This window comes from Colius striatus, chromosome 6, assembly GCF_028858725.1.
Source record: "Colius striatus isolate bColStr4 chromosome 6, bColStr4.1.hap1, whole genome shotgun sequence".
Classification (NCBI taxonomy): Eukaryota; Metazoa; Chordata; class Aves; order Coliiformes; family Coliidae; genus Colius; species Colius striatus.
This window is the reverse complement of record NC_084764.1, coordinates 21,644,264-21,671,934: the sequence shown is the minus strand read 5'-3', so window position 1 is coordinate 21,671,934 and position 27,671 is coordinate 21,644,264. Positions and strand designations below refer to the sequence as shown.

Sequence of the window (27,671 nt, the reverse complement as noted above, 5' to 3'; positions counted from 1 at the left end):
TAGAGAGATGTCTAGGGTAGCCTGTAAAAGCAGGAAATCTGCTGGTGCTATTGTGTCCCCACTCTAAATTGGAACCTCAGGCCCATCTACCTGGACCAGATTTGCGAGCAAAACCTAGAGCTCCTGAGTCTTTATCTACCGTTTTTCTGGTACGGAGCAATTCAGTGAGATAAGCTGTTAGGACAAGTGCATGCTGCATGCATGTGTGGTGATAAAATATTCTTTAGAGTCCTTGAGTTAGTCTTCACTGTTTCTGACTTGATCTATTTCCAAAATTGAACTTAAATCATTCATATAGTACACTTAATGAGGGAGCCCTGGCACAGACTCCCCAGGGAGGGTGTGGAGTCTCCTTCCTTGGAGGTCTTCAAGACCCACCTGGACGTGTTCCTGTGTGACCTGATCTAGGTGGACCTGCTTTGGCAGGGGGATTGGACTAGATGATCTCTAAAGGTCCCTTCCAACCCCTACCATTCTATGATTCTTAACTGCCACTCTAAATACCATGTATGCAGGGCAGACAGTTATCCTGGCTTATTGTTTCCACATGTATTTCACAACAGTGATGTTATAAAGATGGAAAAGAATATTTCTGGAGAAAACAGGAGTGGCTGGGGTCTCCCCTGGTTTACACTCAGCAAATCTGTGTATTGGAATATTTTCTGAAGGTATGAGCTTGCAGCCTTTGAGATTGTGTTTTGGTTAATAGCTTACTAAAAAATGGCTTCACTTCTAAACAATATTTCCATTACACTCTTTTTCTGGTATTTTGGAAATTTGTGCACTGTTGTGAACGCTGGTGTTACAGCCCAGTAAGACAAAATAAATTGAGTGCCATAATAATAAATGTAAGCTTTAGTGTCCAAGGCTGACAGGCACAATGAATGTGACCAGTGTGTTTAGCCCAGAGGTGTGACTAATATGATGCTTGAACCTCTTTGAGGAAGAGCTAAGCCAAACCTGTATGACTGAGGACTGCTGCATAGCTTTAAAACTTTCTTTGATTGGAATCCAGAATTGGGACACAGGAGTTCTAGACACTTGAAATATTTTGTTACTTTTTTGCATTGTGACTTGCTTTAAGCATGAACTCAGTGAACCCTTCAAGCTATTTTTCTAATGCTCTCTGAAATGTTCCTTTTTAAAAATATACCTCGTGGGCTGGGAGTGCTTTATAGAAATTGCTCCTTCCCACAGGCATTTTAATATTTTAAATGATACTGCATTGCAGCCTTGAGAGGGCTGTATCTGTGCTGTGCCAACACCTCACACTGGTTTCTATCATGAGCTGTATTTATGTGGATAACGTGTCTCATAATAGAAAGGGAGGAATAGGATTCTGTGGCTTTGGACAAATTAGAATTAGACCTTAGGAGTTCCTAATCCTCATTTCAGAGTACTAGGCTATTTATTGGCTTGTGTGGCTTAAATTGCCCATGCAGATGTGCAGGTTTGTGTGTTGGTTATGGAGTGCCAGGCAGGAGTGGCTGCTGCTATCTTTTTTCTTTTTTTTTTCAGTCTTTTAAAGCAACACGAAATTTTTCTGTTTCTGACTGGAGCAAAAACTTTGAAGTGATTTTTCAGGATGAGGAAGGTGAGTCATACTGTGAATATATTTTGAGGAGGAAGTGAAAGAAATGATGGTGAAGTTTTAGTCTGAAATTTGAGTTTCTTGTAGCATGTCCGTCCTTTGCGAGAAAGGGCTGGAAAGCCACCGATGTTAGTGAATTATCCTGCTGGTGCTATTCTATCCCAATTTTACAGAGGGATGTGAGGCCCAATTAAAAAATACTAGGACTCAGTTTGAGAGCAGAACCTAGAGTTCTGGAATCCCTGTCTACAGAGCTGTTCACTGGGGTGGGCTATCTTGTCAATTGTACCAACCAGTGTGCGTGTGACCAAACTTGTTTTATCTTGTAGCTCTGGACTGGGGAGGTCCACGCAGAGAGTGGTTTGAGCTCATCTGTAAGGCATTATTCGATACCACCAATCAGCTCTTCACTCGTTTCAGTGATAACAACCAGGCCTTGGTGAGTCTGCAGTGCCTATGCTGAATGCCCAGAAATATATGCATTGACATACTGATGGTGAAATAATGCTGTTTCCTCTAAGTGGTGTGCTGCCTTACACATTCTTTAGCTTACTTCTAAACCCTTTCTCAGAGCTTTGCTTAACTAATCTTTGATTAATCTAAACCCATTGAAGTGTCAAAGAATTGGCTGGATGCACAACAGAGGGTGGCCAGTCAACAAGGAAGGCTGGATTTCTGGGCAAGAGGAGGTGGCATCAAAGTGTCTAGATGTTTTGTTGAGTCTGAATGTTTCAGAATCCATTTCTGCTTTTGTACAGTTTCTGGCTTGTGCACATGAAACATTTTGTATTATTCTTGGGCAGGATCAGGCATTTTACTTCTATTGCTTTGAGGATATTACTCTAAAGCTCCTGAGGCATCCTGAGATGCAGTGACTTGAACTGATTCCATTATTTATACTAGTCTTGTCTGGTACTTGGATATTTCCTCTTGCTTCCTCTTTGCAGGTGCATCCAAATCCAGGGCGTCCAACGTATTTGCGCCTCAAAGTGTATGAGTTTGCTGGCCGCCTGGTAGGGAAGTGTCTGTACGAGTCATCTCTGGGAGGTGCTTACAAACAGCTGGTCCGAGCTCGCTTCACCCGATCCTTCCTGGCTCAGATCATAGGACTTCGTATGCATTACAAGGTAAAAGCTTCCCAACCTTGTGTGAAGTCTTTGTTGGTCTGGGGGGAGGCTGAACGTGGGTGTATCAGAAGCAGATCCAGAGTCCTGTTGAATGATGTATGTTGGGTTTTTTGCCTCCCTCCATGTCTCTGTCTTCTTTCTCCTTCGCACAGTATTTTGAAACGGATGACCCAGAATTCTATAAATCCAAAGTTTGTTTCATACTTAACAATGATGTGAGTGAGATGGATCTGGTCTTTGCTGAAGAGAAGTATAGCAAAACAGGACAGCTGGAGAAGGTGAGAGAGGCAATTCCAGAAGGTAGGATAGTTTTAACTCCTTCTGCCTGTAGCAGGGCAGGCTGAGAACTCTCCTGTGTGCTCCAGAAGGTTGAGCTTACTCTGGGTGGTTGGGAGTTCAGGTTTAGGGGACGCTGCTGGTCACACTTCAAGTGTTCTCCCATTTTCAGGTGGTAGAACTGGTGGCAGGAGGGGCTCAATTACCAGTGACCAATGAAAACAAAATCTTGTATTTGAATCTGCTTGCGCAGTACAGACTGGCCAGTCAGGTTAGAGAGGAGGTGGATCACTTCCTGAAAGGTAATGATGCTGTCTGCTCCCTGCACCTTTCTGCATTTATGTGCCAGGAGTGGGAGGATAGCACTTGAGGCACTTCTCTCCTCTTATCTTCCAGGTCTTAATGAGTTAGTTCCTGAGAACCTCCTGGCTATTTTTGATGAGAATGAGCTTGAGGTAATTACTACATCTCTAAGCATGTCTACCCTTAGTCCACTTCCTCCCTGACAACTGAAGCGCTTCCTGGATCTGGAATAAAGCCAAAATGCTTCTTCTCTAAGCATTTTAAACATTTGTTGTTTGCACAGTAGCTGTTGCCTTGTTTCCAGGGCACTTTCTGACTGCAGTCTCTTGCCTTTCAGTTGCTTATGTGTGGTACTGGAGATATCAGTGTCTGTGACTTCAAGGCACATGCTGTAGTGGTAGGAGGGTCTTGGCACTTCCGTGAGAAGGTAAGAAAAAGGGGTCCCTCCAGAAGACAAACTGGAAGATTTTGGAGTGAGGAGTAGGGCTGCACGCATTGTGAAGTAATGCTTCCCCCTAGGGAGGTCTTTCAGCCTGGCTGAGTAGAGGTTACCAGCAGGTGAAAAATCAGCAGCAGTGGCTTTATTAAAAAAATTCAACAAAGCACTAATTAAGAAAAATTCATCAGGGAATCGGGAGGAGTTGGTGGGACGTACTGCTGCTGAAGACATTCATGGTGATAGGCTTATCTTGAAGGGATGTTTGGAGATTGAGATTGCAGCCCACAAGGAATGTTTGAATTTAGTGCTGTGGTAAAGACTACTGATGTAGTAGCCTAAATGTGTACCCTGTAGTTGCTCCCATCCCTCACTGCCTTTCCCAATGGGAAGAATATGGGAATGACAGCAGTTCCATTTAGAAAAATAATGGAAGCTGCCAAAACACTCAAGATGAAAAGAGGTTGGGAGTAAAAGCTTCTAGCTGTAAACACTGGGATGCTTCTGCCTTCCCAAGGAAATACCAGAGGATGTGAACAAGTTAAAGGTTAGCGTAGTGCAAGAAGCAAATGAGATACACTGTAGAACTACCTCATTGCCTCTGCAGATATTTCTGAAAATAAAATCCCTGCAGGGAGAGCAGAAGCCTTTCTGCTTTAAGGGAGAGTTCTGGTGGGAGATAGTAGCATAGAACATCTCAACTGTTAGGAATAAACTCTGTAATCCTTGCCTCTGTTTCATCCGGTAAAACAAAATAAAATCTGACTATTAATAGAGCACTTGCTTGCAAGGGCAGTTGGCTGATCTTTCTGCAACTTACTTGTGTGCTTATTTGATTTGCTTGGCTGACCTAGCTTTACCTTTTCTGTTTCTTAACAGGTCATGAGGTGGTTTTGGACCGTGGTGTCCAGTTTCACACAGGAAGAGCTGGCCAGGCTCTTGCAGTTCACAACTGGTTCCTCCCAGCTGCCCCCCGGAGGGTTTGCTGCCCTCTGTCCATCTTTCCAGATCATTGCAGCTCCAACTCACAATACTTTGCCAACAGCCCACACTTGGCAAGTATCCTGGGGTGCTAGGACTTTCTGCACTGTGCTTTTGGGAGTGACACCAGCAAGCTGTGGTGGGCAAGCAGTGTATGACGTGTGTGGTGCGAGTGTGAGCCAATCTAAAAGCAGCTGATGGGGATGGTCCCCTCTTGGATCTAGTCTGAATGAAAGTTTTCTTTTGTTTTACAGTTTTAACCAGCTGTGCCTCCCTACTTATGACTCCTATGAAGAAGTGCACAAGATGCTGCAGCTAGCTATCAATGAGGGCTGTGAGGGCTTTGGCATGCTGTGATTTCCCTTTTCCAGGAGACCACATAACCTCCTGGCTTTTTGTGGCAAGACCTGGGTTCAGTCCTCTGCTTGTTCTTCCCCTCACACGGGCAATGGAAGCAGAGCAAAAACTCCATGTAAAGAAATTTATAATATAGAAGATGTCATGTGGCCTTTCCGTATCCCAAATATGTCATCAAGAGCTCATCTTTTCTTATTCCCTCATTTTCCCTTTGGTTTAGTGTGAAACAGCAAAGGGACTGTGATGTATTCATCAAGGAGGTATTGCACTTGAGAACCGTGCACCCTGTATACCCATCCTTCTGTGAGAAGATGTTCATAAGCAGAAGTTAGTGAGGTGCAGGAGATCTGCTGAGCTGCCTCTGTCATAGCTCTCTGGGAAGAAGAAGGAAGACCAGCATGGAGTTCTGCTGGAAACCTGTCTCACAGGAAGCCTTAGTAACTTTCTATGTCTTGGCTCAGCTCCCCCAGTGATGCTCCCTGATGGCTCCCCTCACTGACTCATGGGGAGTATAGGATTGTCCATCTGACTCAGAAGGGTTTCTGGTTCTCCTTCTCCATCTTGCACTGGATGCTGCTGTCACCTGTGCCACAGATTAAAACGGGCAGTATCCACTGGAGGGAGTAACCCAAAGGAGAGAACAATCTCATTGGAGCACAAGTGCTGACCCTGACAGTGATCCTGTACTACCTCCGCCAGGGTCCAGCAGCAGAAGCGTCCTTCTCCGGCCGTGGCTGGTAATGAGCCTCTGTAAATGAACTGAAAGAGGAGTTTCTCCTCCATTGAATGTTTCTGACAGTTGATGTTGCACAGGAAGATGTCCCATGCCCTTGCCTCCTTTTCTGTTCCTCAAGAGAGAGAGTATGGGCATGAGTGTGATCCCTCAGTGCTGAGCACCAATGCCTGTCCCACATTCACCTTCAGGGTATGTATGTTCTGTAGTAACAGTGGCAGGTCAGTAAGCAGCTACAGCGGGCACTAGGCTTGCATTTCTTGTTGGGGTGATGGCACTGGGCAGAACGTGGTACCTCCACCCCAGCATCCCACAGGGTCTTGGCTTCTACCTCTATCATGCCGCAGCCTGAGGCTTCTCTTTCTCTACTGCATTTCAGGCAGTTTCCAGAGGGGTGCTGGTGCCTGGAGAGCAGCTGGCTTTCCGTCCTCCCACTCTGTTTACCTTCATTTTTCAGCTCTCCTTTCTTTCCGTTCCATTCAGTACTGCTGGCTTTCCAGCACAAAATATTAACTGGAACGTCACTCAAGTGAGCACTCAATGGCCTGCACTCACCATTGTCTGGCTTGTGGGGAGAAGAGTGGGCAGATGGGTGTGAGTAGTGAGTTTATGATTAGGGTGTGTTGTTGTTGGCAGCTGATTCAGCCCTTCCTGGGGAAATAAAGGGAAGGAGAATTTGGGTATCTCCGTGAATGAGGCCTTTTAAGTTCTCAGCAGTCCCTCCTCTCAGGTCAGGAGTCAAAGACATGCAAGAATCGAAGTGTGAGAACCCTGCATTGCTGCTACCTGCAGTGTAAGCTTTCATTAGATCACTGGATTTCTTTCAGAATAGTGTCTCAGCCTGGCATCCCTGAGCTAATTTTAGAACAACTTATTAGATAAAAAGTTGCATCATCCTCTTCAGTCCCCTTTTGCTCTCCTCAGGCTGATCTGGGCAGATCTGCACAATGAGGATACTTTAAGGTAACTGTGGGCTTTTCCTGTATAGCTTAGTTGGGAATTTGCCAGAAACATTTTTTATGCAGAAAATATTTTTAAGGCACCATCTTAGCCATTCTTGGCCTGTAAAAGTCTCCTGTACAGAGAAAAAAAAGCCATTTTGGTGCCAAAAAGCAGCCGGCTGAGCATTGAGACTACTCAGGGGGACTTCTTTGCCTTGTGAATTCATCCCCTCACTGGTATCCGAGGTGCCAGGAAGCTGCCAGCTTGAGAGTTGCCACCACTGCCCTCTGACAGATCACTTTGGTAGTGGCTGTGCTCCGTTTTTTAGTGCAGGCTTCATTCTGCAAGATCCGGACCTCCTTTGGGTGGAGAGTATGATACCGTTTTATTTACATGGCAGTAGAGTTACAGCTCTTGTGTTTTGCATGTTACCGCTTCACTGCTGTCTCCAGGGACTGAGAGGAGGTGGCAGTGCTCAGCTTAACTCCTGTTTGTTGGGAGGTGCAGCTTGGTGCTTTTCCCAAGTTGCAGCCTTGTCTTGCAGTCTCATTTGTTGAAGATATGTCCAGCCTTGAAACTATGGGCCAACTCTGCCAGGGACATCTTCCTCAGGAATCTTCTCCCTTCTTCTGTTGAGCTGGACTCTTACACTCTGGGAATGCAGTAGCTGGACATTGGGCAGTCTTCCTCTGCTGGAAAGAGCTCCTAAATGCTTCTCATTGCATTGCAGCCAGCACCCCATGCTTCGCAGCAGCTGTGCAGATGCCAAGGACTTTCTTCTTAACACAAGTGCAGTCGGAACTGTGATGGGTGCTCTTAGTCAGCTAAACCCATCCCCATTGTTTCTGCAGGCCCCTAGCTAGTCCCACGCTCCTGAGATCCATCACAATGTTTCTAAACTTGTCTCTAGCTTTATACCCTTTCCCAGTACAGTCACTTTTTATGCTGCTCTTCACGCTGGCAACGGGGATGTGCTTTGGTCACTTATACTGTATGTTACTTCTGGCAGAGGCTCGTTACTTTTCTTTTTACCCTTTATTTATTCCCACTTAATAGAGGCCCTTCTGTAGAAATCTTTAGGAGCCTGGTATCATCTCAGATGGGTTCCGTGTTTCCTGAAGCTGCTTTGAGGTGCAGAGGGCCTGGCTTCAGCCTGCATCTGCAGGTCTTGTGGCATGTTTTTAGAAACCAGGGCCTATGGATGATAGAGGTCAAATCCTAGTTCCCTCTGGTGAATTTCTGGCAGAGTTCAGCCAAAATTTGGAAGCCTGTGGTTGTAGTAGCTGATTTTGTAAATAGTTTGTATAATAAATAAAATATTTTAAAAATGCTGCCTTCTCAGCTCAGCATTCTTTGGAGGCTGGTTAGTGCTGTCTTGGGTGCAAGGGACCTCTCCAGGTCTTTGGGTGAATCACTGAGGTCTGCTGCAGGAGAGGGGAGAATGGTTCTCCTGCAACCTTTCCGGATGCCCGACTGAGCTCACCAGCAATGAGCTTCCGGGAAGAGGCAGGTCTCTGGGCTGGGGCTTGCAGCCTACCGTGGGGCCTCTGCGGTAGGCTGGAAAATGGACTGGAGCAGAGGGTAATGCCAGAACGTATTTTAAAGACTCTTATTGTAAATTAATGTGGTTGGTGCAATTTCTTTTTCGTTTCACTATATATTACCCGACTCTGAGCTGCAGCTATTTGTACTGTTTGTGCAGTACAGTTCCCAGCTCTAACAAAAAGCTTTAAATTTATCACTGGTTTTCCTTGCATTTTTTTAATAGGTTAAGGATTGAAATCATAAGTTTAAAACTTGAAGATTCTGCAACATGATTCTGTGCCATTAGCATTACTGCCTGTAAAATGATGCAAACACTGTTTTCTGGGCTGTACAAAGATTTAGCCCATCTTCAGCCAGCATTGCATTGGCTGGCTGTAAGTGCTCCACCATATAACTAAGCAGATAATCTCTCATACCATGAAACTAGCAGCTTACCTTGATTTTGGCGTTCAAGACTCGAGCACTAGCTAAAGAAGAGAGGGAGCAGCTCATGTCAGCCTCTGTTAGCATTTTGCTGTGTCATGGCATTGTTTAGAAGCTTCTGTGGGAACAAAGTTGTCTTATATTGGACTTGGAGAAAACGGAGGTTAGATAAAGCATTGGTGAGCATTATAAAGAATCTAGAAACTGACGCTCCAGTGTCGCCTGGAAATCACGGAGCTTGTGAGTCTGGAGCCAGGGTCAGGGCACTAGAAAGGTGTGTGGCTTTGTCTGCAAAGCTGACGTGAGGAAAATGATACACAGCAGACCATGCTGGCATGCTTCTGCGTGCCATGACCAGTATTACTCACGGGAAGGACACTGAGGCTGGAGTTTTCAGAAACTGTTCGGCTGTGAAGGAGAGTGCTCAGCAGGCTGCATTACTTCAGCATGAAGTGGGCTCTAAAGTTTCTGCCTCTCTTTGCAGGATGCATGCTATGATCTGGGTGCCTACATTGTCCCTTCTGATGACTGGTTTCTTCTTCTTGGAGAAGGAGTGGTGACCGTGACCTGTGGCTTACTCCGCAGTCTCTGTTTATCCTGGCATGGACTTGGGGCTGGGACAGAAGTCATGCCCATGCACTTTGTGCTGGAATCCTTCATGCCCCAGCTTCTGTCTCCAGCAATAGCAAGGAATTGCCTGATGTCTCAGGATCCTTGATTCCATACACAGCCCCTTGACTTAAGCTCTATCACAACATGCTGCTCGGGAGGCTGGACGTTTGTGCGTTCCATTCCTCTGCTCAGCTTTCTGTTTTTCTCACTTGTAGAACTCCAGAGAAGGATTTTCAGCAGATACCTGAATGAGAAAATGGAGAAAAGAATCTCGATTTGGATATGACCTCTTGCTTTCTTAGTGTTATGGCTCAGTTGGTCAGTTGAACCAGGCTGTGACTCCTGGTTCCCATAGTGAGTTACTATATTTTCTATGGTTTTGGCTGTTCTGCTACCATCTTGTGTCTGACTGACCTGGCACATGACAGCAGAAAGAGTTTGAGCGTATGATTACAGGAACTGTAAAAGGAAAGCACTTACGGGAAACGGCAAAGTCCGCCTCGGCCTGTCTTGGCATCAGCTGTATGGTGCAGAATCTGACATTGTAGAATCTTCCTCTTAAACTCTTTCCTTGTTTGTTAGGGTTTTATTACTGAACGCATGAGAAACCCTAATTTCTGCTCTCCAGAGCATGAAACTTGATTGTAGGAGGGAGATGTTACTGTATGAATGTGTTCATTTTTAGACATAATTTGCTATAACTTTTCTTGCAGTAAAACAAAACAGCTGTAGCTGAAGTTCACCCAAAGTTCCTGATCAGGCTTTTCCAGCTACCCTTCTGCAGGGCTGGCGTGCTGCAAAGTTATGTTGAGGCGTGGGCAAACACACGTGAGGTTGGAAAGTGAGGCCGAGAGCCAGGCCTCTCAGCATTAGTATAAAGCTGCAGTGAATACAGATGGAGGAAGTGAAGCTCTTGCACCATATGAGGGCTGGAGGAACTGAAATTGGCCTGAGGCTGCTCCAGAGCTTTCTCTGCGGCACAGGAAGGCCAGAGGGAGTTGGTTGATTTTTGATGGAGTGACTCTGCGGATGCCAAAACCAAATTCTTCTCTGTCACTTGAGGCAATTTTCTGATAAGCTGGAAGAAGTGTTGGCCTGTACCCACCCCTTAATTTAGGGATTTATGCTGACATAATTCTGAAGGCCTGAAAACTCCTGCAGTTTTCTGACTAATCTTAGAAATCTCTTTAACTAGGAGGAATAGATGCTTTGGGCTCTCTTGTGCTTCAGTAGCTGAAGTGTGAGGTTGCCTCGAGCTGAGATGGTGCTACTTATGGCAGTGGATGAAGAAACACAAGGAAATAGAATTCTCTGCAGTCCTCTTGAAGGATGCTGAAACCAGCTCTGGGGGTTTGATTTGTCTGGAGAGGTGCTTTGCTGTGTAGAGGCTAGCTCAGATTTACAGAGGCCTTTATTGCTGGTGTGGAACAGACTCAGCCTCCTACTTAAGAAAAACAGCGGGCTGTCCTGGAAATTCATATCTTCTGTTTTAGAAGACTTTTATGGCCTGGTGCTCTGGTGTGTCACGCTTTGTGCCATGAAGACGTGCTGCTCTGAAGCCGTGCTGCCCAGCAGCCCTGCAGGCAGAGCCGTGCTTCCCTGGGCTGAGGGATGTTGCGGTGCAGCGACAGGAGCAGCGTGGTAGCTTGTTGTTCTGAAGAAGGTGACAGTGGCTGGTTGGCCACCAGAGGGGGACCGATAGTCAACTTGAGCTGGCCAGGTTGAAGAGTGGCCAACTTCAGCTCTCTGAAACCCTGCAGTTTGGGCTAGTCTTGCCTGGTTTTTGTTTTATTTCTGTCGTTCAGCAGACCTCTCAGTCTAACAAACAAGTTGGCTGGCAGATTCCCTTGCTGGGTTTCTAATTCCCAAACTGGAGTGTATGAGAAGTGAGCATCTAGGAAGCAGTGCCCTGTTGGACATAAGTCCCCATGGTTGCTCTGCTCCCCCTTGCCCATTTGTTTTCCTACAGGCAGCATATTTAAAATGTGTGATAGAAAGTTGGATTTACACATGTATGATAAACCTGCAGTACAGTCTCTCAGGAGGCTCAGGACAAATAGCTTAGTAAGAATAATGGGCTTAATATGAACAAACAACAGCAGTAACAATAACCAGATTAGATGTGTTCCCTCAGGCTCTGAGAACAATTACTCATTGGTTTGCAACGGGAGAGGGAGTTCTAATGCATGAAAGCAGAACTGAGCTGATGCACAGAGGGAGCTGATGTTCTCTTTTTAGAGCTCATTATAAAAAAATGGACTCTCTTAACTAACTGCAGGCAGCACTAACCTTTCCAGACAGCGTGGAGAAGTGGAAGTTGACATGGGCATATGGGTGCGTTGCTCCAGGTGACTGGAGCAGTGCAGAAGCTCCAAGAACAGGAGGGGAAAGGAACCCCATTACCGCCTTCAGGGGCCAGCTGTCCTGAAGTGCTTCCTGGACAGGCAGTACCTGCCTTGGACACTCTGCATCAGGGTGTTTTTGAGTAGAAGTGGCTTGGCCCAGCTAACCTCGCACTTTGCAGTCAGCAGTGGAAGTGGCTTTGGAAGGTGCTTTGGGAATGTTTTTCTAGGAGCTGGCTCTGCTGTGCCTCAGCTTCTCTGGGTTCCTCCTGGCAAGCAGGGCTGAGCTGCAACTTAAGTGCAAAGTGGCAGGGTTTCAGAGGAGCCACATACCAAACACATTAGTGAGGTGTAATGCACTTCATGCCCCTGAGCCTGCTTAGGCCTGAGGCTCTCACTGTGAAGGATCTGCTCCCTGGCAGCGTAGGGAGCAGGGGCAAAGGCACCAGGGTAACCAGCCAACAGCACAAGAGAGGAAGGTGGTAGAGGCATGGGACAGGTGGTGTTGGACTTGAGAGACATCTTTAGTTTCTAGTGCAGAAATGCTCCCACATCTGAAGGCATCTCTCTGGCTGCATTCCTCAGGCATGCAGTGCAGTGCAGGAGGTTTGGAACTGGAGAAAGGGGTAGCCTATGAAGACAAATGGAGGACCAGAGTCTGATACGAGGTTGTGGTGTTGAGGCAGACATTTATAAAAGGCTGAAGGGGGCTGAGGAAACGCACAGCTCCTCCTGAGCCCTTTGTCTTGTCAAACAAGGTCAAAGTGACAGCAAGCAGGGATTGAAAGGCAACGAGCACGTGGCTAATCAAAGCTATCTGCTCCACAGATGGAGTGAGGAAATCAAGAGCTTTCCTCCCTGTCCTCCTAAGGGCGGATAAAAGTGTGACATGGATGCGGATAATGAAAACGTCCATACTTAAATAAGATTTAAAGCAAACAAACCTTCCTGCTTCAGGGCCAAAGCCTGCTTCTGACAGACAGGAGTTAGAAAGGAGTTTTCTTCCTGCTTCTCTTGAAGCTAGCCCCTATCCTGTGCAGGATGCTGGCCTGGAGGAGTGTTTGGCAGCTGGCGGCCCTAGGCAGGAAGAGGAACACAGAATCTGCTTTAATCCTCTCATAGATGTCATGCTAATTAAGGTTTAGCCAATTTAATACTTGAACAATAAACAGGCAGATCCTTCACAGAACTGGGTGTTAACGGCTTTCCAAAAACTCTCTCCCATCTAGGGGAGGGCCACCCTCAGCATCCTGCTGTGCCTGTAAGAGGAGGCTGTGCCACATAGAAGCGGCTCTGCCTCATGCCCTGTGGTCACAGAGCAGCACCATGTTGATACACCAGTGGGTGTATCAATGTAGAGCCCTGCCAAATACAGTGAGAAGTCTATGACATGTTTCCAGAGGACTTAGATATCTGCTGTTAGCCAAAATTTTGGTAGTGTTCTGTTTCCTGGATAGTTAAGTTCCTTTCTAGTCCTCTCTGAGCTGTTGGGTGGATGTGAGGTGATGACAAAGCCTGGCCCTGGAAGGGGAGCTGCCCGGTGGTGCTGTGGAAGGGAGCCCCACAGCTGTGTTCCTACATGGTCTAGAGCTGGCAGACTCACGGCAGGGAGAGTATGTGCTGCTCTGTGAGACTGACATCTGCTCTGTACTCTTCTTGAACTATGAATCCTGCCTGTCGATACAAGAACACCTTTTTTCCTCCACGGCCTCAGCCTAGCACAGGTTTGATGAGGAGGGTTTTTCCTGAAGCCCATCTCTGGTGAGCCCTGTGGAGGGGTGGATGCAACTGTGGTTTCTCCACTGTCTCCTCACCTTCATCCGTCTTCCTGCATCTCATCTGCTGCCCTGTTCTTTTCCACTATTGCTCTTTCTCTGCTCTGCTTGTCAATGTGGCAGTGGAGAAGACAAAGTGCTGTGATACAGTCTGCCTTGGCTTTGTCCCTTCTCCAGAAACCTGCACAGGGAGAGCTCCCTCCCCATTTTTTCTCTGGCTGCCTTTTGTCTTTCTAATCAGTCATGGTAATTTAGCCTGGCACTGTTTGGCAGGGGCTGCACCTTGGCATCATGAACAGCCAGGGTCAGCTGTCAGCCTCTGAGCCATGAGCCTAATGCAACAGAACAGATGTAGGTATTTTTTCCAAGTTTTCCATGGGCAGCAGGATTAAAGTCTCTGTTCTCAGCTGGGGTCCCCGGTGTAGTCACTTCCCTCTGTGTTACACAACACCCTATTAAGAAGAACAGCACAAACATGTTCATTGAGATCCCTTCCCCCAACCCTAGAAAGCCAAGGAACAAAGGCAAGGAGGTTTCCAAAGGCTGAGGAGCTGCCTGTTTGGTCCAGGAACCCTGGGATAATCCTGCCTAGCTATCCCCCTGTGAAAGGGCCCCACTGCTCTCTTGCTGTTCTCCATTGTTGTGGTGCCAGGGGTGACAGGGAAAACAGGGTCTGGTGTGTAAAAGAGTAGTGGGATCACATTCTTGCATCCCGCTGGCTGTGTGCAGACCTGAGTGAGTACCAATGTGGGGAGAAACTACTGTGGCAGGACCCACTGCCAGGCCCTGTGTGTGTGCCTGCCCCGGAGCTGGAGGCTTCCAACTGCCTGTACAGGTGTGGGGAAACATGCGAGGCAGAGGAGTGGGGGGTGGCTAGCAGGGGAGGTGAGGTTAGGCTGCCTGCCCGATTCTGGACAAATGGACTTGCTTCACATCAAAGGTGTCATGCCCCGAGGAAACTGCTGTCTTTTGATGGCTGCAGAGGTACAGAAGGAGCTTGCTGGAAGCAAGGAAGCAGCGTGCTCTCTGTAGAGGCTCCTGGAGCCACTAGCCACAGAGAGGGGCTGCAGGCACCTGTGGCGAGGGGGAGAGGGCTTCCCCAGCAGCAGGCTGACTCAGGGCTCCAAGGAGCTGCTGCCGATGTGCACCAATTACTTGCTTTAGTGACAAAAGACCATAAATGAACAAGGGAGTTAATTAGGTCTGCAGCAGGCCAGGTCTGGAGGCTTGCAGGGCTGAGAAGTCTGGAATAAGTTCAAAGGCACAGGGGGAGGAGAAGGCCCTGGAGCTGTGTGTACCAAACAAAGGTGCTGCTGGTTTTCCCCCTTGGGAAGCACCATGAAAAAAACATCTCTGACCAGAAGGACAGTCCTCAAGAAGGGGAGAGACCAGCGCCTGGCAACATCTGTTTGTTCAGGCCTCTGATGAAAGACTTTAAACAGCCTGTTCATTCACTCCTCTGTCCAGCTGCTGCCCCTTTCATGGAAGCAAGCCCTGAGGGCACTAGTGCAGTTGTGAGCAGCTTCTTTGGCCCTGGGGCTCTCGCGCTGGATGATGCAGTGAGCTGGTGGGGTTGAGGGGCACGTTGCAGCTGTCTGGCTCATTTCTAGTAAAATGCTCACAGCAGGTCCTTTCCATCTGCTTTGGCCCAGGAGTGACCCTTGCAAACCTCCTCTCCCTTGCAGTTGCCTCAGCAGATGGCGGGAAGGCAGATGGAGAGGGAAATCTCCAAAGCTGTAGTGACAGAAAGGTCTGACCCCACAGTACCTCTCACCCCAACACCTGCAGGTAATAAGGTCTTGCAGTGCAACCTAACCCGTGAGCCTTGGCCTCCATGTTCCTTTTCCCACCTCTCAGAACACCTCCTGCTCCCTCCTCTGCAGCTCAGTGGAGGCTCTGGATGGCATCCAGTTGGATGAAAGCCTGCCCTAGCTCTGCAAGCAGAGTAAGAAGGGGCACCCATGTTATGAGGGGAGCTCATGGCACAGCAAGAGCTGAGGAACGCTGTGCTCTAGATGACACATTGTTGGGGTCTTTGGGTCTGTGAGGTTCAGGGGGGGAGGGATGGATGGGCGGTATTTGGTTGCAACAAATCACTGCAAACCACTTTGGGCAGCTGCTTTCTTGATTCCATTGCTCTTGCATCGCACCCGGGATGCATAAAGTCTGCTTTGGGAGGAGGGCAGGGTTTTTTCCTTACCTGTAATTTTACCAGGCTGCAGGAGTTGAAAGAGGTGAAATGGCATGTTTGGCCCATGCTGGAGGAAGTTTCAGCTCAGCAAGGGTGTTTGGGACAGCTGAGTTGCATGTTGCCTGCCAGGCTGCACCAGCTGCTCTCAAATCAGGACTCAAACCAGACTTGGTCCCTGTTCCAGACTTTTCCTACACCTCATTTGTTAGCGGCTTCGGATGCAAATTCTGTGGCTGGTATGTGGAGGCCTGGCTGGCTTGTGGGGCTCCTGTCCAGCTGCCCTTGTTTTGTCCTCCTCCCTGACGGGTCTGGCTGGATGTGAACGCTGCCAATGCCTGGAGGGAAGGTGCAGGGTATCCAGGCTATAGCACTGCCCCCCTTCCTCTCCCGGTGACTGAAGCGGCTGGCTTGGGCCGGGGGCAGGCACTTCCCCGAGCACAGGCCAGACAGATGCATCCAGGTCCAATGCAGAGGTGCAGGGTTTGCCTGGCAGAGGCACTGCTGCACACGGCCTTGCATAAGGTACAGTGCAGACAGCTAAACAGAGATGATCCTTCCTCCTGCAAAATGGCTTGGTCTGGTCAGGCAGTGTGGACTAGGAGCAAGAAATAGCCTGAAAAGAAATAACAGGGTGGTGGAGAGAAGCTTGGAAAGGTCATCAGGCCTGCAAAGGCAAAGATGTCTGGGGGCCATGTAGAGGGGCTCCACTGTAATGTTTGGTACCATGCCCAGTCTGAAGCTCTAGCACCATTTAGTGGGCTGGACCAGCGTTGGCCTCTGTCTTGCTTGGCTCGATGGAAGCAGTTGTCATCGTGTCCTGAGTACAGTATCATTGTCACTTTAATTTCTCCAATGAGGTGCTGCAAACAGATGTATATGTGTTGTAGCTGTACTTTGGATTTGGATTTGCCTCTGGGGACAAGCAGCGATAAGTGTTAAGAGTTGTTTAGATCCCAAACTTGTGTTTCTGAACTGGTTCCTAGGAAGAGGAGAAGACATAAGCCTGGGGAAGAGGCTATAATTTCCCTGCCAGGATCATTTTGCTGGGCTGGGGAAGGACCCTGAGCTGTTGGTGCCTTATGAGCAGCTGAGGTTAATGACCAGGCTAAGGGTATTGGTTGCATTACCTAAAGACTGCTAATTGGGTTTGCCCTTGTTCAGTGCCTGCCTCTGGGAGTTGTTCTGGCAGCTGCAGGGGCAGGTCTCTGTGGAGGCCGATCCCTGTGGAAAGAGGCTGCTGTGATTACTGACCAGCAATGAATAAGAGGCAAAGGGATAGGAGGAGAAAGCTGTCAAGGCTTTAACTCCGGTTGGTGCAGGGGTTCAGCTGGTTTGGATATGCCAGTGGGAGGGGAAGGGTCCTTGGCCAGCCAGGGTGTTAACAGGCCAGAGATCAGCATGGGTGATCAGGAAGGCCATGGCTATGTTACATAAATTGGACCTAAAGTGCCAGAAAAAGCCTTCAGGGAGATGATATATCTAAGTGTCATCAGCACTGCGGAGATAATGAGAACCAGAAAAGCACTGGGAGGTAAAAATGCACAGATCCATGAAAATACACTTGTGGGTGCAGGATCCTGGTGGATCCATGCTGGCTGCTGGGCTGGAGGGAGGGCTGGCCCTGCTGTGGGGAGTCTGGTGTTTCAAGCGTGGAGCATAAGCGGGGAGCCTGTAGGGTTAATGTTCAATATTAGAGGCAATCGACTCAAAAAGGAGAAAGTCTTCATGCCAAAGGATGTCTCCCCCTCTCCTGTCTCCTTCCCCTGCTTCCTCAGTTCCCTTGAACAGAAAGAAGCAGAGGGAAACAGCAAGGGCTGGATCTGCTGTTGCTGTGTTAGTGTGGTCCGTGTGAGTGAGGGGTGCTCCAGGCTTAGCCTCTTCAGCATGGCCCTGTAACTTAGGGGTGAGGGACCCCCTTGCGGACTGGAGCCAGGAGGTGCAACCAAGAGCAGTGTGTGTGTCATGGCCCTAAGAGAAGCATCCCCAGCTCCTCCAGTAGTGACCAAACCCGTTGCAGCAAGGTGGCTGATGGCCACTTGTGTTAGAGGTCGGATAGTGTGAATGATGCTGAACCACACTGCCAGGGAGGCTGGAGAGCCTCCATCCTTAGAGGGGTTTAAAAACCAAATCAAACGTGGCCCTGCACATCCTGGCCTGAGCAGGGGCTGAAGAGGACCATCTGCAGAGCTCATGTCCCACTTCAACTAGTCTGTGATCATATGGGAGGGCACCAGAGGATGCTTCCTGCTGCCAGGACCACATGCTTGCTTGGCCGTGGCTGGGAGGCTCATAGCTAGCTGAGCCAAGGACAGTGGGAGCTTGTTTCCTCCTCACCTCCATTGCAAAACCAGTGATGGGGTCCTTCACCGCTCCCTTGCCCATATTGCTCCTTGCAGGGCTGTGGCTGAGCCCTGGGCACAGCAGAGCACTGTTGGAAGCCATCTGACCTGCTGCCTCTAGGCCTTGCTTCCACTGCTGCATAAAGGAGTCAAGGCTGTGAAGCAACCTGGAAGTCAGGCACCAACAGCCATTTGGCTGACTCTGGTATTAGGCCTGAACCAGTAGGGGCACGGGCAGGATTCTTTCATGAAATAGCAGTGAAGTATCTTGTAGGGGGTTGTTTTTCTAGCTGCCTCCTTGCTGGTGCCCTAAATGTTTGTGATGAAGGGTAGATGCTTGGTGTCTCCTCTCGTATGTGTGCCCCGGCACACTCCTTCCTCTGCCCACAAAGGCTCTGTTCCCAGTCTTTGGAGAAAGCTCTGTGCCGGCTGTCAGATCTCAGCCTGGATTAAGTGGCAAAGGCAAATCTTCGGCTTTGAGAAGAGCACACTTGACCTTTTCCTCTGTGGAGTTACACTCTCCCTTGAGAGGAAGTGTTGGCTCAGCTGCTGAACAAAGCACTGGCTGTCATAAGCAAGACCTGCCTGCCCTTCGGGAGGGAGGGCTTGGGATGGGGGTCAGATTTATGCTCCAGGGGGGAGGAAGAGAGAGCAGACCCAGTGACCTGGAAGCTTAGAGATGATCGACTCAATTTACTGAGAGATGCAAAGCTACGTTGGCTCTGTTGGTAGAAATACACCGTCTGGCATAGCCTGGGCAGAGGCACCCACTGGTGCATCCAGATACAAGGGGAAATTTGTCTGCTAAGATGCAAATGATGTTTCGTATCCCCTTTTCTTATTTTCCAACCTATCTTTCTCTGTCGTATCTTACAGTGTCTCTGAGCCTAAATTGCTGTTAGCATCTTTGCATCCCCTCCAGGTCCCGTGGAAGAAATATCCAGTAGTGAACTTGGCCCTAGCATGGAATTCAGACATTGTATGTGCTCAGGGGTGGGTGTAGCTAACCATGCTTGTTTTCCCTAAGCAGTGGCATGTGTACAGCCCTCACATGAATTCAGATGTTTTCTCCTACACTATACCCTTTGTTCTATGTAACGTGTCTCACTCTAGTGCCAGGGAGCCAAGGAATACAGTCAAGCACAGAGTGGGTGTGTGGGGTGGTCTCTTTTCTACTTTGTACCTGAGGGCTGAAGCTAGATGGTTCATCTGAGATCACAGAAAAAGTTTGTGTCAGAGCTAGGACTGAACTTGCATCCCAGCATCGGCACCATGGGGCAGTGACCCAGCCCTGTTGTCATGGGCTCTGTTCAGATGCTGTCAGATCTCTCTTTGCTGGTGCTTTTCCATGCATCCACCTAAGTCAGGTTGCTCGTATTTCCAGGATTTGTTGGGTGCTCTGCAGCCCCAGCACCAAATACATAAGGATGAAGAACCTGGCTGAGTGCAAAGAGCTCTAGAAATGCATTTATATCTCATCACTGGAGGTACAGTGTTTGAAGGTTTGGTGTTACCCTTGGCCCTCACACCCTTGTCTCTCCCCAGCCTCCTCCAGCAAAGTGCTCTGCGTTTGAATCCACTTTGAATTAGTGCCTCTAAAGAGGTAGTTCAATATTACTGAGAGCAGTGTAAGGAAAGACATTTACTCAGGTGGAGCCAAGGAAAACAATCAAGGGTATGCCCAAGCCTCCAAAGGGCTGTAAAACAGGGATAAATACATTTATAGTCTACTGCATTGCAGAGGAGTAAAGAGACTGATCCAGCTTGAAAGAAGTGTGTCCTTTTGTGCCATCTTTTCCAGTTCCTGTAGGTACTCATACAGTGCTCAGCCACTGAGTTAGCAGAGATCTATCCTTAAGGGCTGAGAGCACACCATAGAAGTCAGTACTGCACATAACATTATCTTCACCTGTAGGTGAACTGGAAAAATGGAAGGAGGTGAGGAGAGACCAACCAGGCTATTGTGGGGTGAGAATGAGAGGAGGAGCAGTTTTGGAGAGCACATCTCTATTTAGCATCTGCTGTGCTATCAGGATTGTTAATTTGCTGCTGTGAACTTAGACCTGGGCAATCCAAAGATCTTGTGAGAAGTCACCATCACCACATTACCAAAGCCCTCCTGCTGTCACCTCCAGCTTCTGCTTGGTAACAGGGGGAGCAGGTTGCAGTGAAGACCTGGTAAAGAATCTTTTGACTCCCCCCCAGCTCCTGGGTTCAGACCCACCTCTGGCCCGGCTGGGCCAATCTGACACCTCTGTGATCACTATTTAGAGATGGGAATTTGAAGTGCTGCAGGTGTAAGAGTGATACAAGATGGAGGCCACCACGCGGACCCTTCAGCCAGAGGAGGAGGAAGGAAGGAGGAGCACCAGACCAGAGACCCCTTTGCAAGCCGCAGTGAGAATGCAGCTGTGCCCCTGCAACCCATGCAGGGCCATGGCAGGACTGAGAGCCACCAGCAGCTCTGTGTGAGAGCACCCAGACTGGTGAGGGACTGTGTGAGGAGGCGGCCGGGGCGCAGGCCATACTGGAGAGCCTGTGGGCCCCAGAGCAGCCCCACACGAGAGGCAGAGAGGAGCTGCAGCCTTTGGGATAAATGCATGTCGGAGCAGCCCGTGCAGGGCTGCTGTGTGTGTGAGGTACCCCACGGACTTGCAGGGAGGACTGATGCGGAACCCACCTGTCCTGAGGAGAGACAAATGGCAGAAGCTATCGGGAATAGACTGATTGAAACCCCCATTCCCTGCCCCCCTGGGCCATTCAGGGCAGGAGGAGGTAAAAACACGGGGATCAGGGCTCTGAGCCCGGGAAGAGAGGGAGTGGGGAGAAGGTGTTCTTAAAGGGCTGGTTGGACTCTTCATTGTTGTATTACTCTGTGTTGTTTTATTTTGGTTATGTTTTGGGGTTTTATGCTTTAGTTGGTGTTGTATTAAATAACTTTCTGTTTTCTTCCCCAAGCCCAGTAGCCTGGTCTCTTTTGTCCTGAACCTTAAGTGGCAATTAAGCTCTCCCTGCCCTTTGGCAATCCTCAGGTCTTTGGTACTTGAGGCTAATCGTGGTCTTTTGTTCCCTGATGGGCCTAAACCAGGACACCTGCACATGAGGGGCAGAGCTACCTCCTGCTGCATCAGCTTCACAGGTCTTCTTGCCTCTGTATCACTCACACCCCAAAGTATCAGCTGTGTTTCTGTTAGTGAGAGATGGCTGGGAAAAGACCAAAATCAGAGTATGTTGCTGAATGCTTGCGTGGGAGGTCTGTTGTTACCATGGGTGTGAGTGCTGCACATCTGAGAAACTAATAGGAGAGGAAACGTGGAACAACTCAAGACTGCGGGCCATGTTCCTCCTTTAGATCTGCACGGTGCTGACAAACACATTAGTGGCAGCTTGATGCTGCTGCTGATCAGGACTTTGCTGAGAGCAAAAGCCCCAGAGGCTGTTGGCAGCTAAGCTTTGCACAAGACCAAGCTGATGGAGTCAGTTATCCACCCCCAGCACATATGGTCCAGATTCCCAACCAATTTTCTGAGCAGGCAGTGTTTCTGGGAGGTGTTTGGCTGAAGTCTGGGCTCAGTGCAGCTGCATCAGCAGGTTCTGAGGTGGGGAGGGCACTGGATTTCACTTCCTCACCTAGAGCCTTGCTGACACTGCTTCCTGGATCACTTGTGTCAGGAAGAGGCAGTTTGGTTCAGGGGGGTGGGGGTGGCTCAGGCCAGCCTGCATGGGGCGTGAGAAGGGCACTGAACCATCCTTCCAGCCCAGCTGCTTCCTCCACTAAAGCATCAAGACAGAATCTCTGCCATACCCAGACTGTTTGGAAGCATGTTGATAAACTTCCAAATGTCTATTTTACAATCCAGATGTGCTAGCTTGGCTCTAAACCCTCATCTGAAGAACAGGTGTGCTATAATGTTTCTAGCAGTGGCCCCAAAGCCAGCTGGAGGCTTGAACTGAGCAAGGGCCAAAGGGCTGGTGCCATATAGGATATGGATACCGGGGCAGGGACAGGGAAGGCAGAGAGCTGTAGGTCAGCCGTAGTTCATGGCAACCCAGAGTCAGACTGTGAGGGAAGAGAAGGACAAGCCAGAATTTCCCTCAACTCCCAGCTTCTGCTTAGAAACACTCTCAGAAGAGGCTGCCCTGATTGTGTGAGCAACATGGATATATTCATGGGGTGCCTCAGGCTTGGTCCTGGTGTGGAAGCACGGGGCTAGAGCTAGCCTCTGGGGTATTTTTATGTTGTTTACCTTGACCTGTTCAGGAATTCTGCGGTCTGGGAGGCACTGCAGGTCACAGCAGCTCCTTCCTGGCATTGCCCCAGGAACTGAAAGGAGGCAGTGCTTCCTTGGGCCAAACTTCAGCTGTGCCTTTGGCCTGAAAACCAAGTGCCCCTCCTGGGCTGGAGAACATGTCCTGCTGCTGGGCCTTGATCTGGCTCACAAAAACTATGATTCTGTCTCAGTGGGAGAACTAGTGACAGCAGCAGTAGGCTGACAGAGAGGGGGTCACTAGCCCTGGGTGCAGGCTGGCAGGGAGCCTTTGGATGGGATGAGGCAAAGCACAGGGTGCTGATACCACACCATCTTAGCTATATATAGTGCCTGCAGGCTCAGAGGTGAGAGCCATGCTGATGATCTATCCCCCTACCACCCAAGCTTGCCTTCACATAGGATTTTGGCTCCACTAGTACCACTGGGTGGTTTGTGTCAGTGATGTTCATACCCTCCAGAGCCCCCAAGGAGCTAGCCAAGCTTGCAGTGAAGCAGAGCCTGACCAAGCAACAAAGTGGGTAGCATGTGCCATAGGGGTAGCTGCCTTTACTGAAAGTGAGCTGCAAGGCAGGAGTAACTCAGACCAGGAGCAGCACTGAGGAAAGTCAAAGGCTGTATCATTTCTCTCTCTTCATAGAACAAGAGCACAAAGTGACATTGAGCAGAGTTCCCTCAGAGAGCTCTTTCTTCTGCACCTGGGGTGGCCCTGGTCGTGCTCTGTGCCCAGCCACAGGAGCCTTTGACATCCCCTCGTCCCTCCTGGTAGGCATAAGGCAAGCTGGTGTTGTTGCCTCATTTTCATCTGCTCTCATGTTGCACTCCTGGTTTGTGCAAGTACCTTTCCTGCTTTGTATCCCTGCCTGCATGCCTGCCCATCTCTTGCTCAGCAGCAGCATGAGCGGCTTGTAGACCAGTCTAGCTCACACAGCCTTGGAACAGGTAGTTCTAGTTGCTAGTGCTGCTGCAGGGATGTCCCCCGGGTACATCAGGAGGAGCCCACCTCCTTCAGTCCTGCCACTCTTCCTTGGTTTAGGGATGCTCAGCAGCCTTGAGGGAGTGCAGGCTGGGCTGCTGGCCCTGCTGCACACTTGAGCTGCGTGAGGCTGCCTTGCCTGCTCAGCTGAGCCGAGAGAGGGGAAGGGGAGAGGGAGGGAAGGCAGAGGTATGTCCTGAAAGTGCTTGCCAGAGCTCAGAACGGAGGCAGAGGTAATCATTGGCACAGAGGACAGCCTCATGAGTGCTACCTCTGTAATCCTGTTATAGATTCTTGTTCTGCACCTGCTGTGGCCCCTGTCTGGGTGGGAAGTGGGTGCTTCCCCATCCCAAGCTCCTTGCTTTTCTCAGAAGATGATGACCTAATATGGTGTGGCACAGAAATGCTTTGCTCATCTTCTCTGCAGTTGCCCTGTATTTATTTCTTTGTTAAACTCTCACTCCTCATTATTCTTATGTCTTGTAAGAGTTTGGGCCCTTTCTTAAAGCTTTCTGCCACTCCCGTGTCTAGAGTGGGTGACAGCAGAGTCAGTGTTGGCAACTGGTGAGAGAGACTTCTGGAGCTGTGATGTCACCCGAGAGCTGGATTCTCAGCCCGTGCAGTCATAGCTGGGAAATTGGGTACTCAGCCTAATCCCAGTAGTTACCCAATGGGACTGCAAAGTGTCAATGAACCAGTCTATTGCCTGGTGACTGTTACTTTAGCTCTAACACATGCCACCTAATTGCCACTTTTTGCAGTTCCCTGAGATTCACTTATTAATAAGCTATTAAACATCTACTTGAAATCACTGCATTGTAATGATCTGAGATCACTGCCCATACAGCCATTCCAGCGCCCAAATTGGTAGGAAAGCACCTAAAATCCTGTGAAGGGGAGAGGGCCTGCAATTTCAGGCTGGGAGAGTAACAGGACTAAAATACAGATGGAACATTAGCCCTGCTGATCATTCCCATCTCAGGGAATCATCAGTTTTCCTCCCATATGCAAAGCTGATGGGCTGAAGGACTTCCAGTCTAAGCTCCCATGAAGGTCTTAGGGAAGGAACAGCAACCTGAAGGAACTGGGAGTCATTGATTTTTAGAAAGATTGTTTTTGGAGTTGGAAGCAGGAATGAAATTACTTTAATCTCAAATAATAAGTAGAATTCAAAGTTTGATTCAGGTTTTTTCCGGTCTTTTTGGTGTTTAAGATAAGGCAAAGGAACTGTGATTTGTCTGAGAGAAGTTCACTGTGGGAGGGACTTATCAGGAAATGCTTCTTCAACACAGTCTGGAGATTGCCTGGTTTCTTCTGTCCTCACTGTTGGATCATCTTGCCTGGATCTCTATCTTTTCTCCAGGCTGTGGGCTCCTTGGGAAGCACTGCTTGTGAAGTGGTACCAGACATCAGGAAGGGAGACTTTCCCCTGAGGAGAGCACCCTCCTATCTTCAAGCCGTTGCTCCTGATCCCCTGTTCCCTTTCAGTCTGTGACAAGTTGATGTTTGACAGCCACCTCAGGAATAGCCTCCTGGCATTAAGACTTTAATGAGAATGAGAAGAGAAGGTTATGGCAATTCACACTCCTCTCAACTGTGCCTTGTCCACATGGCAAGTGTTCCCTCTGTGGGTCACAGCCCTTAAAAATGGCACGAGATTCAGCTTCCTTTTTTCCTTTCCATTCCTCCCTCAGTGAGGACAGCTGACTAATGAGCACTCTAGTTGAAGCCCCCCATCAGGCTGATGTCCTGAGCAGGCTTGCTCCTGCAGGGAATGCACAATGGAATGGGTTTCCTGGTCAGGGCAGCCTCTGTGCTCCTTGGGGATCCTCAGGCTTTCCTGGTTTCCAGACTCATGTCCCCTGCCACGTGAAGTTCCAGCTGCAGGTATGGAAGAAGCAAAGAGGCCAGACCAGCCTCCCAGGGAGAGGGGAGATTGCAGTCGGATCATTGCAAACACGGCTTCATTAATTATAAGTGTACAGGTTCCTCTGAGCTGCTGTAGCTCTGCATGAGTCACATTCTAGTAAAGCTGGAGTTTTTCAGAGGTTTGAAATAGTGTGATGGATAAATAAGGAACCAGCTGTGCTCTGCAGCCAGCCCTACCAGAGCCTTTCTGCAGCAATAACCCACAGCAACCTCCTCTCTGCCTCACTCTGCACTCCCATCCCTTGGGTTCTGCCATCTGGTCCTGCTCTCTAGGTTTCTTGTTGCTAGCAGCATGTTTTTGTCTCCTGTTGTAACCTCTTTTCCAGCCTGTGGTTTCAACCTTTGGTAATGCACAGACAGATGTTTAGACAACAGCACAACTGAGGAGTCCAGTTGTAGGACACCCACTTGGCTGGTTTGTGCCTCCCTTCGCCATCTTGGACATGGTCCTGGCTAAATGAAAGCAGAATGAAACCAGCAAACACTGGCTTCTGAATAGGAGCTTCTGCTGGACAGCTTCTCTTCTGTTTTCTGACAACAAACTATGGCTTATGTGACTCTGGGCTGACTGCTGTCAGGCCCCTCACAGGGAGAGGCTGGAGTGTATCCCAAGGCTCTGAAGGATGCATGGAGAGTGGGTGAAGGTGGCTGGAGGGCCAGGCTGGGTGTCTGTCTGGAATGGCTTGTCTGTCCGCTGAGAACATCTCCTTGCCTGGGTGCCGTAAGCACCAGTGTGCTGAGCTGCGTGTATCTTCTGGCAAAAGCAAGGAATAGGAATGCTGTCCATGGAGCATTTGCTGCCTGGGTTTGCAAATTCAGAAGCTGCTTTTCCTGCCTCTCTGTCTATGGTTACAGAGGTCCTCTCCACAGGTTTCTCTGCACTGCTGCCTTGAAGTTGTTTCTCCATCCAGCTCCCCAGGGCTGCCAGGTCCTCCCTCCTGGTGCGAGATGCTTTTTTTCAGAGAAGCTGAGACTTGTACCTCTAAAAGTCTATCTGCACACCCTGATTTTTAAGATGGTGAGGCTGGCCAACCTTTCCCCGTCCTTCAGCCACAAGTAGCGGGAGCACTCCTTCTTCCTCTGTGGGATCTGCAGGCAGCTTCTGAATCTATGGAATGTGTCCCATCTGCAGCGTGTTAGAGGTCTGCTCACAGTGGAGGAAGAAGCACATGTGGGTTGTGAACTCTTCTGAAGAGGAAGAAAAGTGTTTAATTAATCTAAGGGATACAGTGCCAGGAGACGCATCTGGGGGCCAACTGGCCCTGGAAGGGTGGCTTCCAGGTGCTATGCCCCTGAGGGAGTCAGGCATAGTTGGTGTGAAACCAATGGGCATGAGAGCATGAGGGATCCTGGTTCAGAGGAACCCTCATCAGCACAGTGTTGAAGAGTCCCTTCTCCCTGTCCTTTGAGAGGGGTCAAGGAGATGTGACTTGTACTCATGGTTCCAGGGCACAGCCCACCTTGACTCCCCTGCCTCTGGCCACATGCCTTCGATCCTCAGCTGCCCAAGCACCCCTCCTTGTCCGCTGCAGCAGGGGCAGGAACAAAGTGCCATGCCATCAGCACAGTCGTCCTCTCTTGCTTTGCTTCTCTGTGACCCCCTTGTTTTCTGTGCTGTCTCCCAGGTCTGCCTCATTTACCTCAGCGCCCTTGGCCCTGGAAAGCATGGCCTTGAAGAGGTGCTGCAGCTGCCTCTGCCTGCGGCCTCTCCTCTCGTGCCATCTCTCTTGCCTAGAAACTCGTGCAGTGAATTAAAGGGAAATGAAGGCAGCAAAGAGCATATTGAGCTGTTAACCTGCAGCTCATGGCCTCAGAGGAGCCCTGTGCTCTTTGCTGATGGGGGCTGACCCTGCTCCCCACTTGCTGTGCCCATCTCTCTGCTGCTGCTCTCCCTTCCAGGCACAGGCTTGATCTCAGCAGTGAGCAGACCAACCCTGGGCGGTCTGCCTGTGGGAGCTGCTGAGAAAGGAGGTGTTTGGTGTTTGTTGAGCAGCACACTAAGGCCCAGCCAGCACGAGGTCTCCCCCACATGCCCCACACTGCCTCTTTTCTAACAGGTTTGTGTGTGGGGATGGCCAAGGAGGGAATGGACCATGGGGGTGGGAGGCAGTGAGGCCATGCCCAAGCACCTGCACCAGGGAGGCAGTGGCTCCTGGGCCTGTGCCTGCAGCCCCTTGATCCAGGTGGTCTTGGGGTGTCGAGGACTGTGGACGGCCCCCACTCAGCCTCAGCACCTACTGGGATCAAACAGTGCTGGTGCCTGTCCCAGCAAAAGCAAAGGAGGGTGTGCATGTGTGAGGCTGAAGGAGCTCCGTGTCTGGCTCTGGGGGTAGTTACGGTGAACACAGATTGAAGTTGGTTGGAGAAGGGATGCCAGCTCCCTGGGCCAGGATCTACTGGGCAGCTGTGAGAGGTACCGAAGGCCATTGATGGCTTTGTTGGGTTTGCATGTCATTCTCCAGTCCTGTTAGGGAGACATAGGCTCCTGCAGCCTCCCTACCGCTGGGGCCCTGAGTGCACGCTTC

At 49.5% G+C, this 27,671-nt stretch overlaps 1 protein-coding gene across 5 annotated transcripts in view; it reads left to right on the top strand.

Moving 5' to 3' along the window:
• AREL1 (apoptosis resistant E3 ubiquitin protein ligase 1) overlaps positions 1–20,869 on the top strand; it is a 36,297-nt gene extending 15,428 nt beyond the window's left edge. For 4 of the 5 annotated variants that reach the window (XM_061998855.1, XM_061998856.1, XM_061998854.1 and 1 more), the window contains 9 exons: positions 1,519–1,594; positions 1,921–2,030; positions 2,539–2,718; positions 2,871–2,996; positions 3,167–3,296; positions 3,391–3,449; positions 3,635–3,724; positions 4,613–4,788; positions 4,969–8,077. In XM_061998855.1, coding sequence (XP_061854839.1) covers positions 1,519–1,594; positions 1,921–2,030; positions 2,539–2,718; positions 2,871–2,996; positions 3,167–3,296; positions 3,391–3,449; positions 3,635–3,724; positions 4,613–4,788; positions 4,969–5,071 — 1,050 coding nt within the window. In that variant the 3' untranslated portion in view covers positions 5,072–8,077. Of the gene's footprint in view, positions 1–1,518; positions 1,595–1,920; positions 2,031–2,538; positions 2,719–2,870; positions 2,997–3,166; positions 3,297–3,390; positions 3,450–3,634; positions 3,725–4,612; positions 4,789–4,968; positions 8,078–9,198 lie in introns of those variants that run through there. The other variant, XR_009818981.1, reaches the window with a different exon arrangement.
• Positions 20,870–27,671: the final 6,802 nt, after the last annotated feature.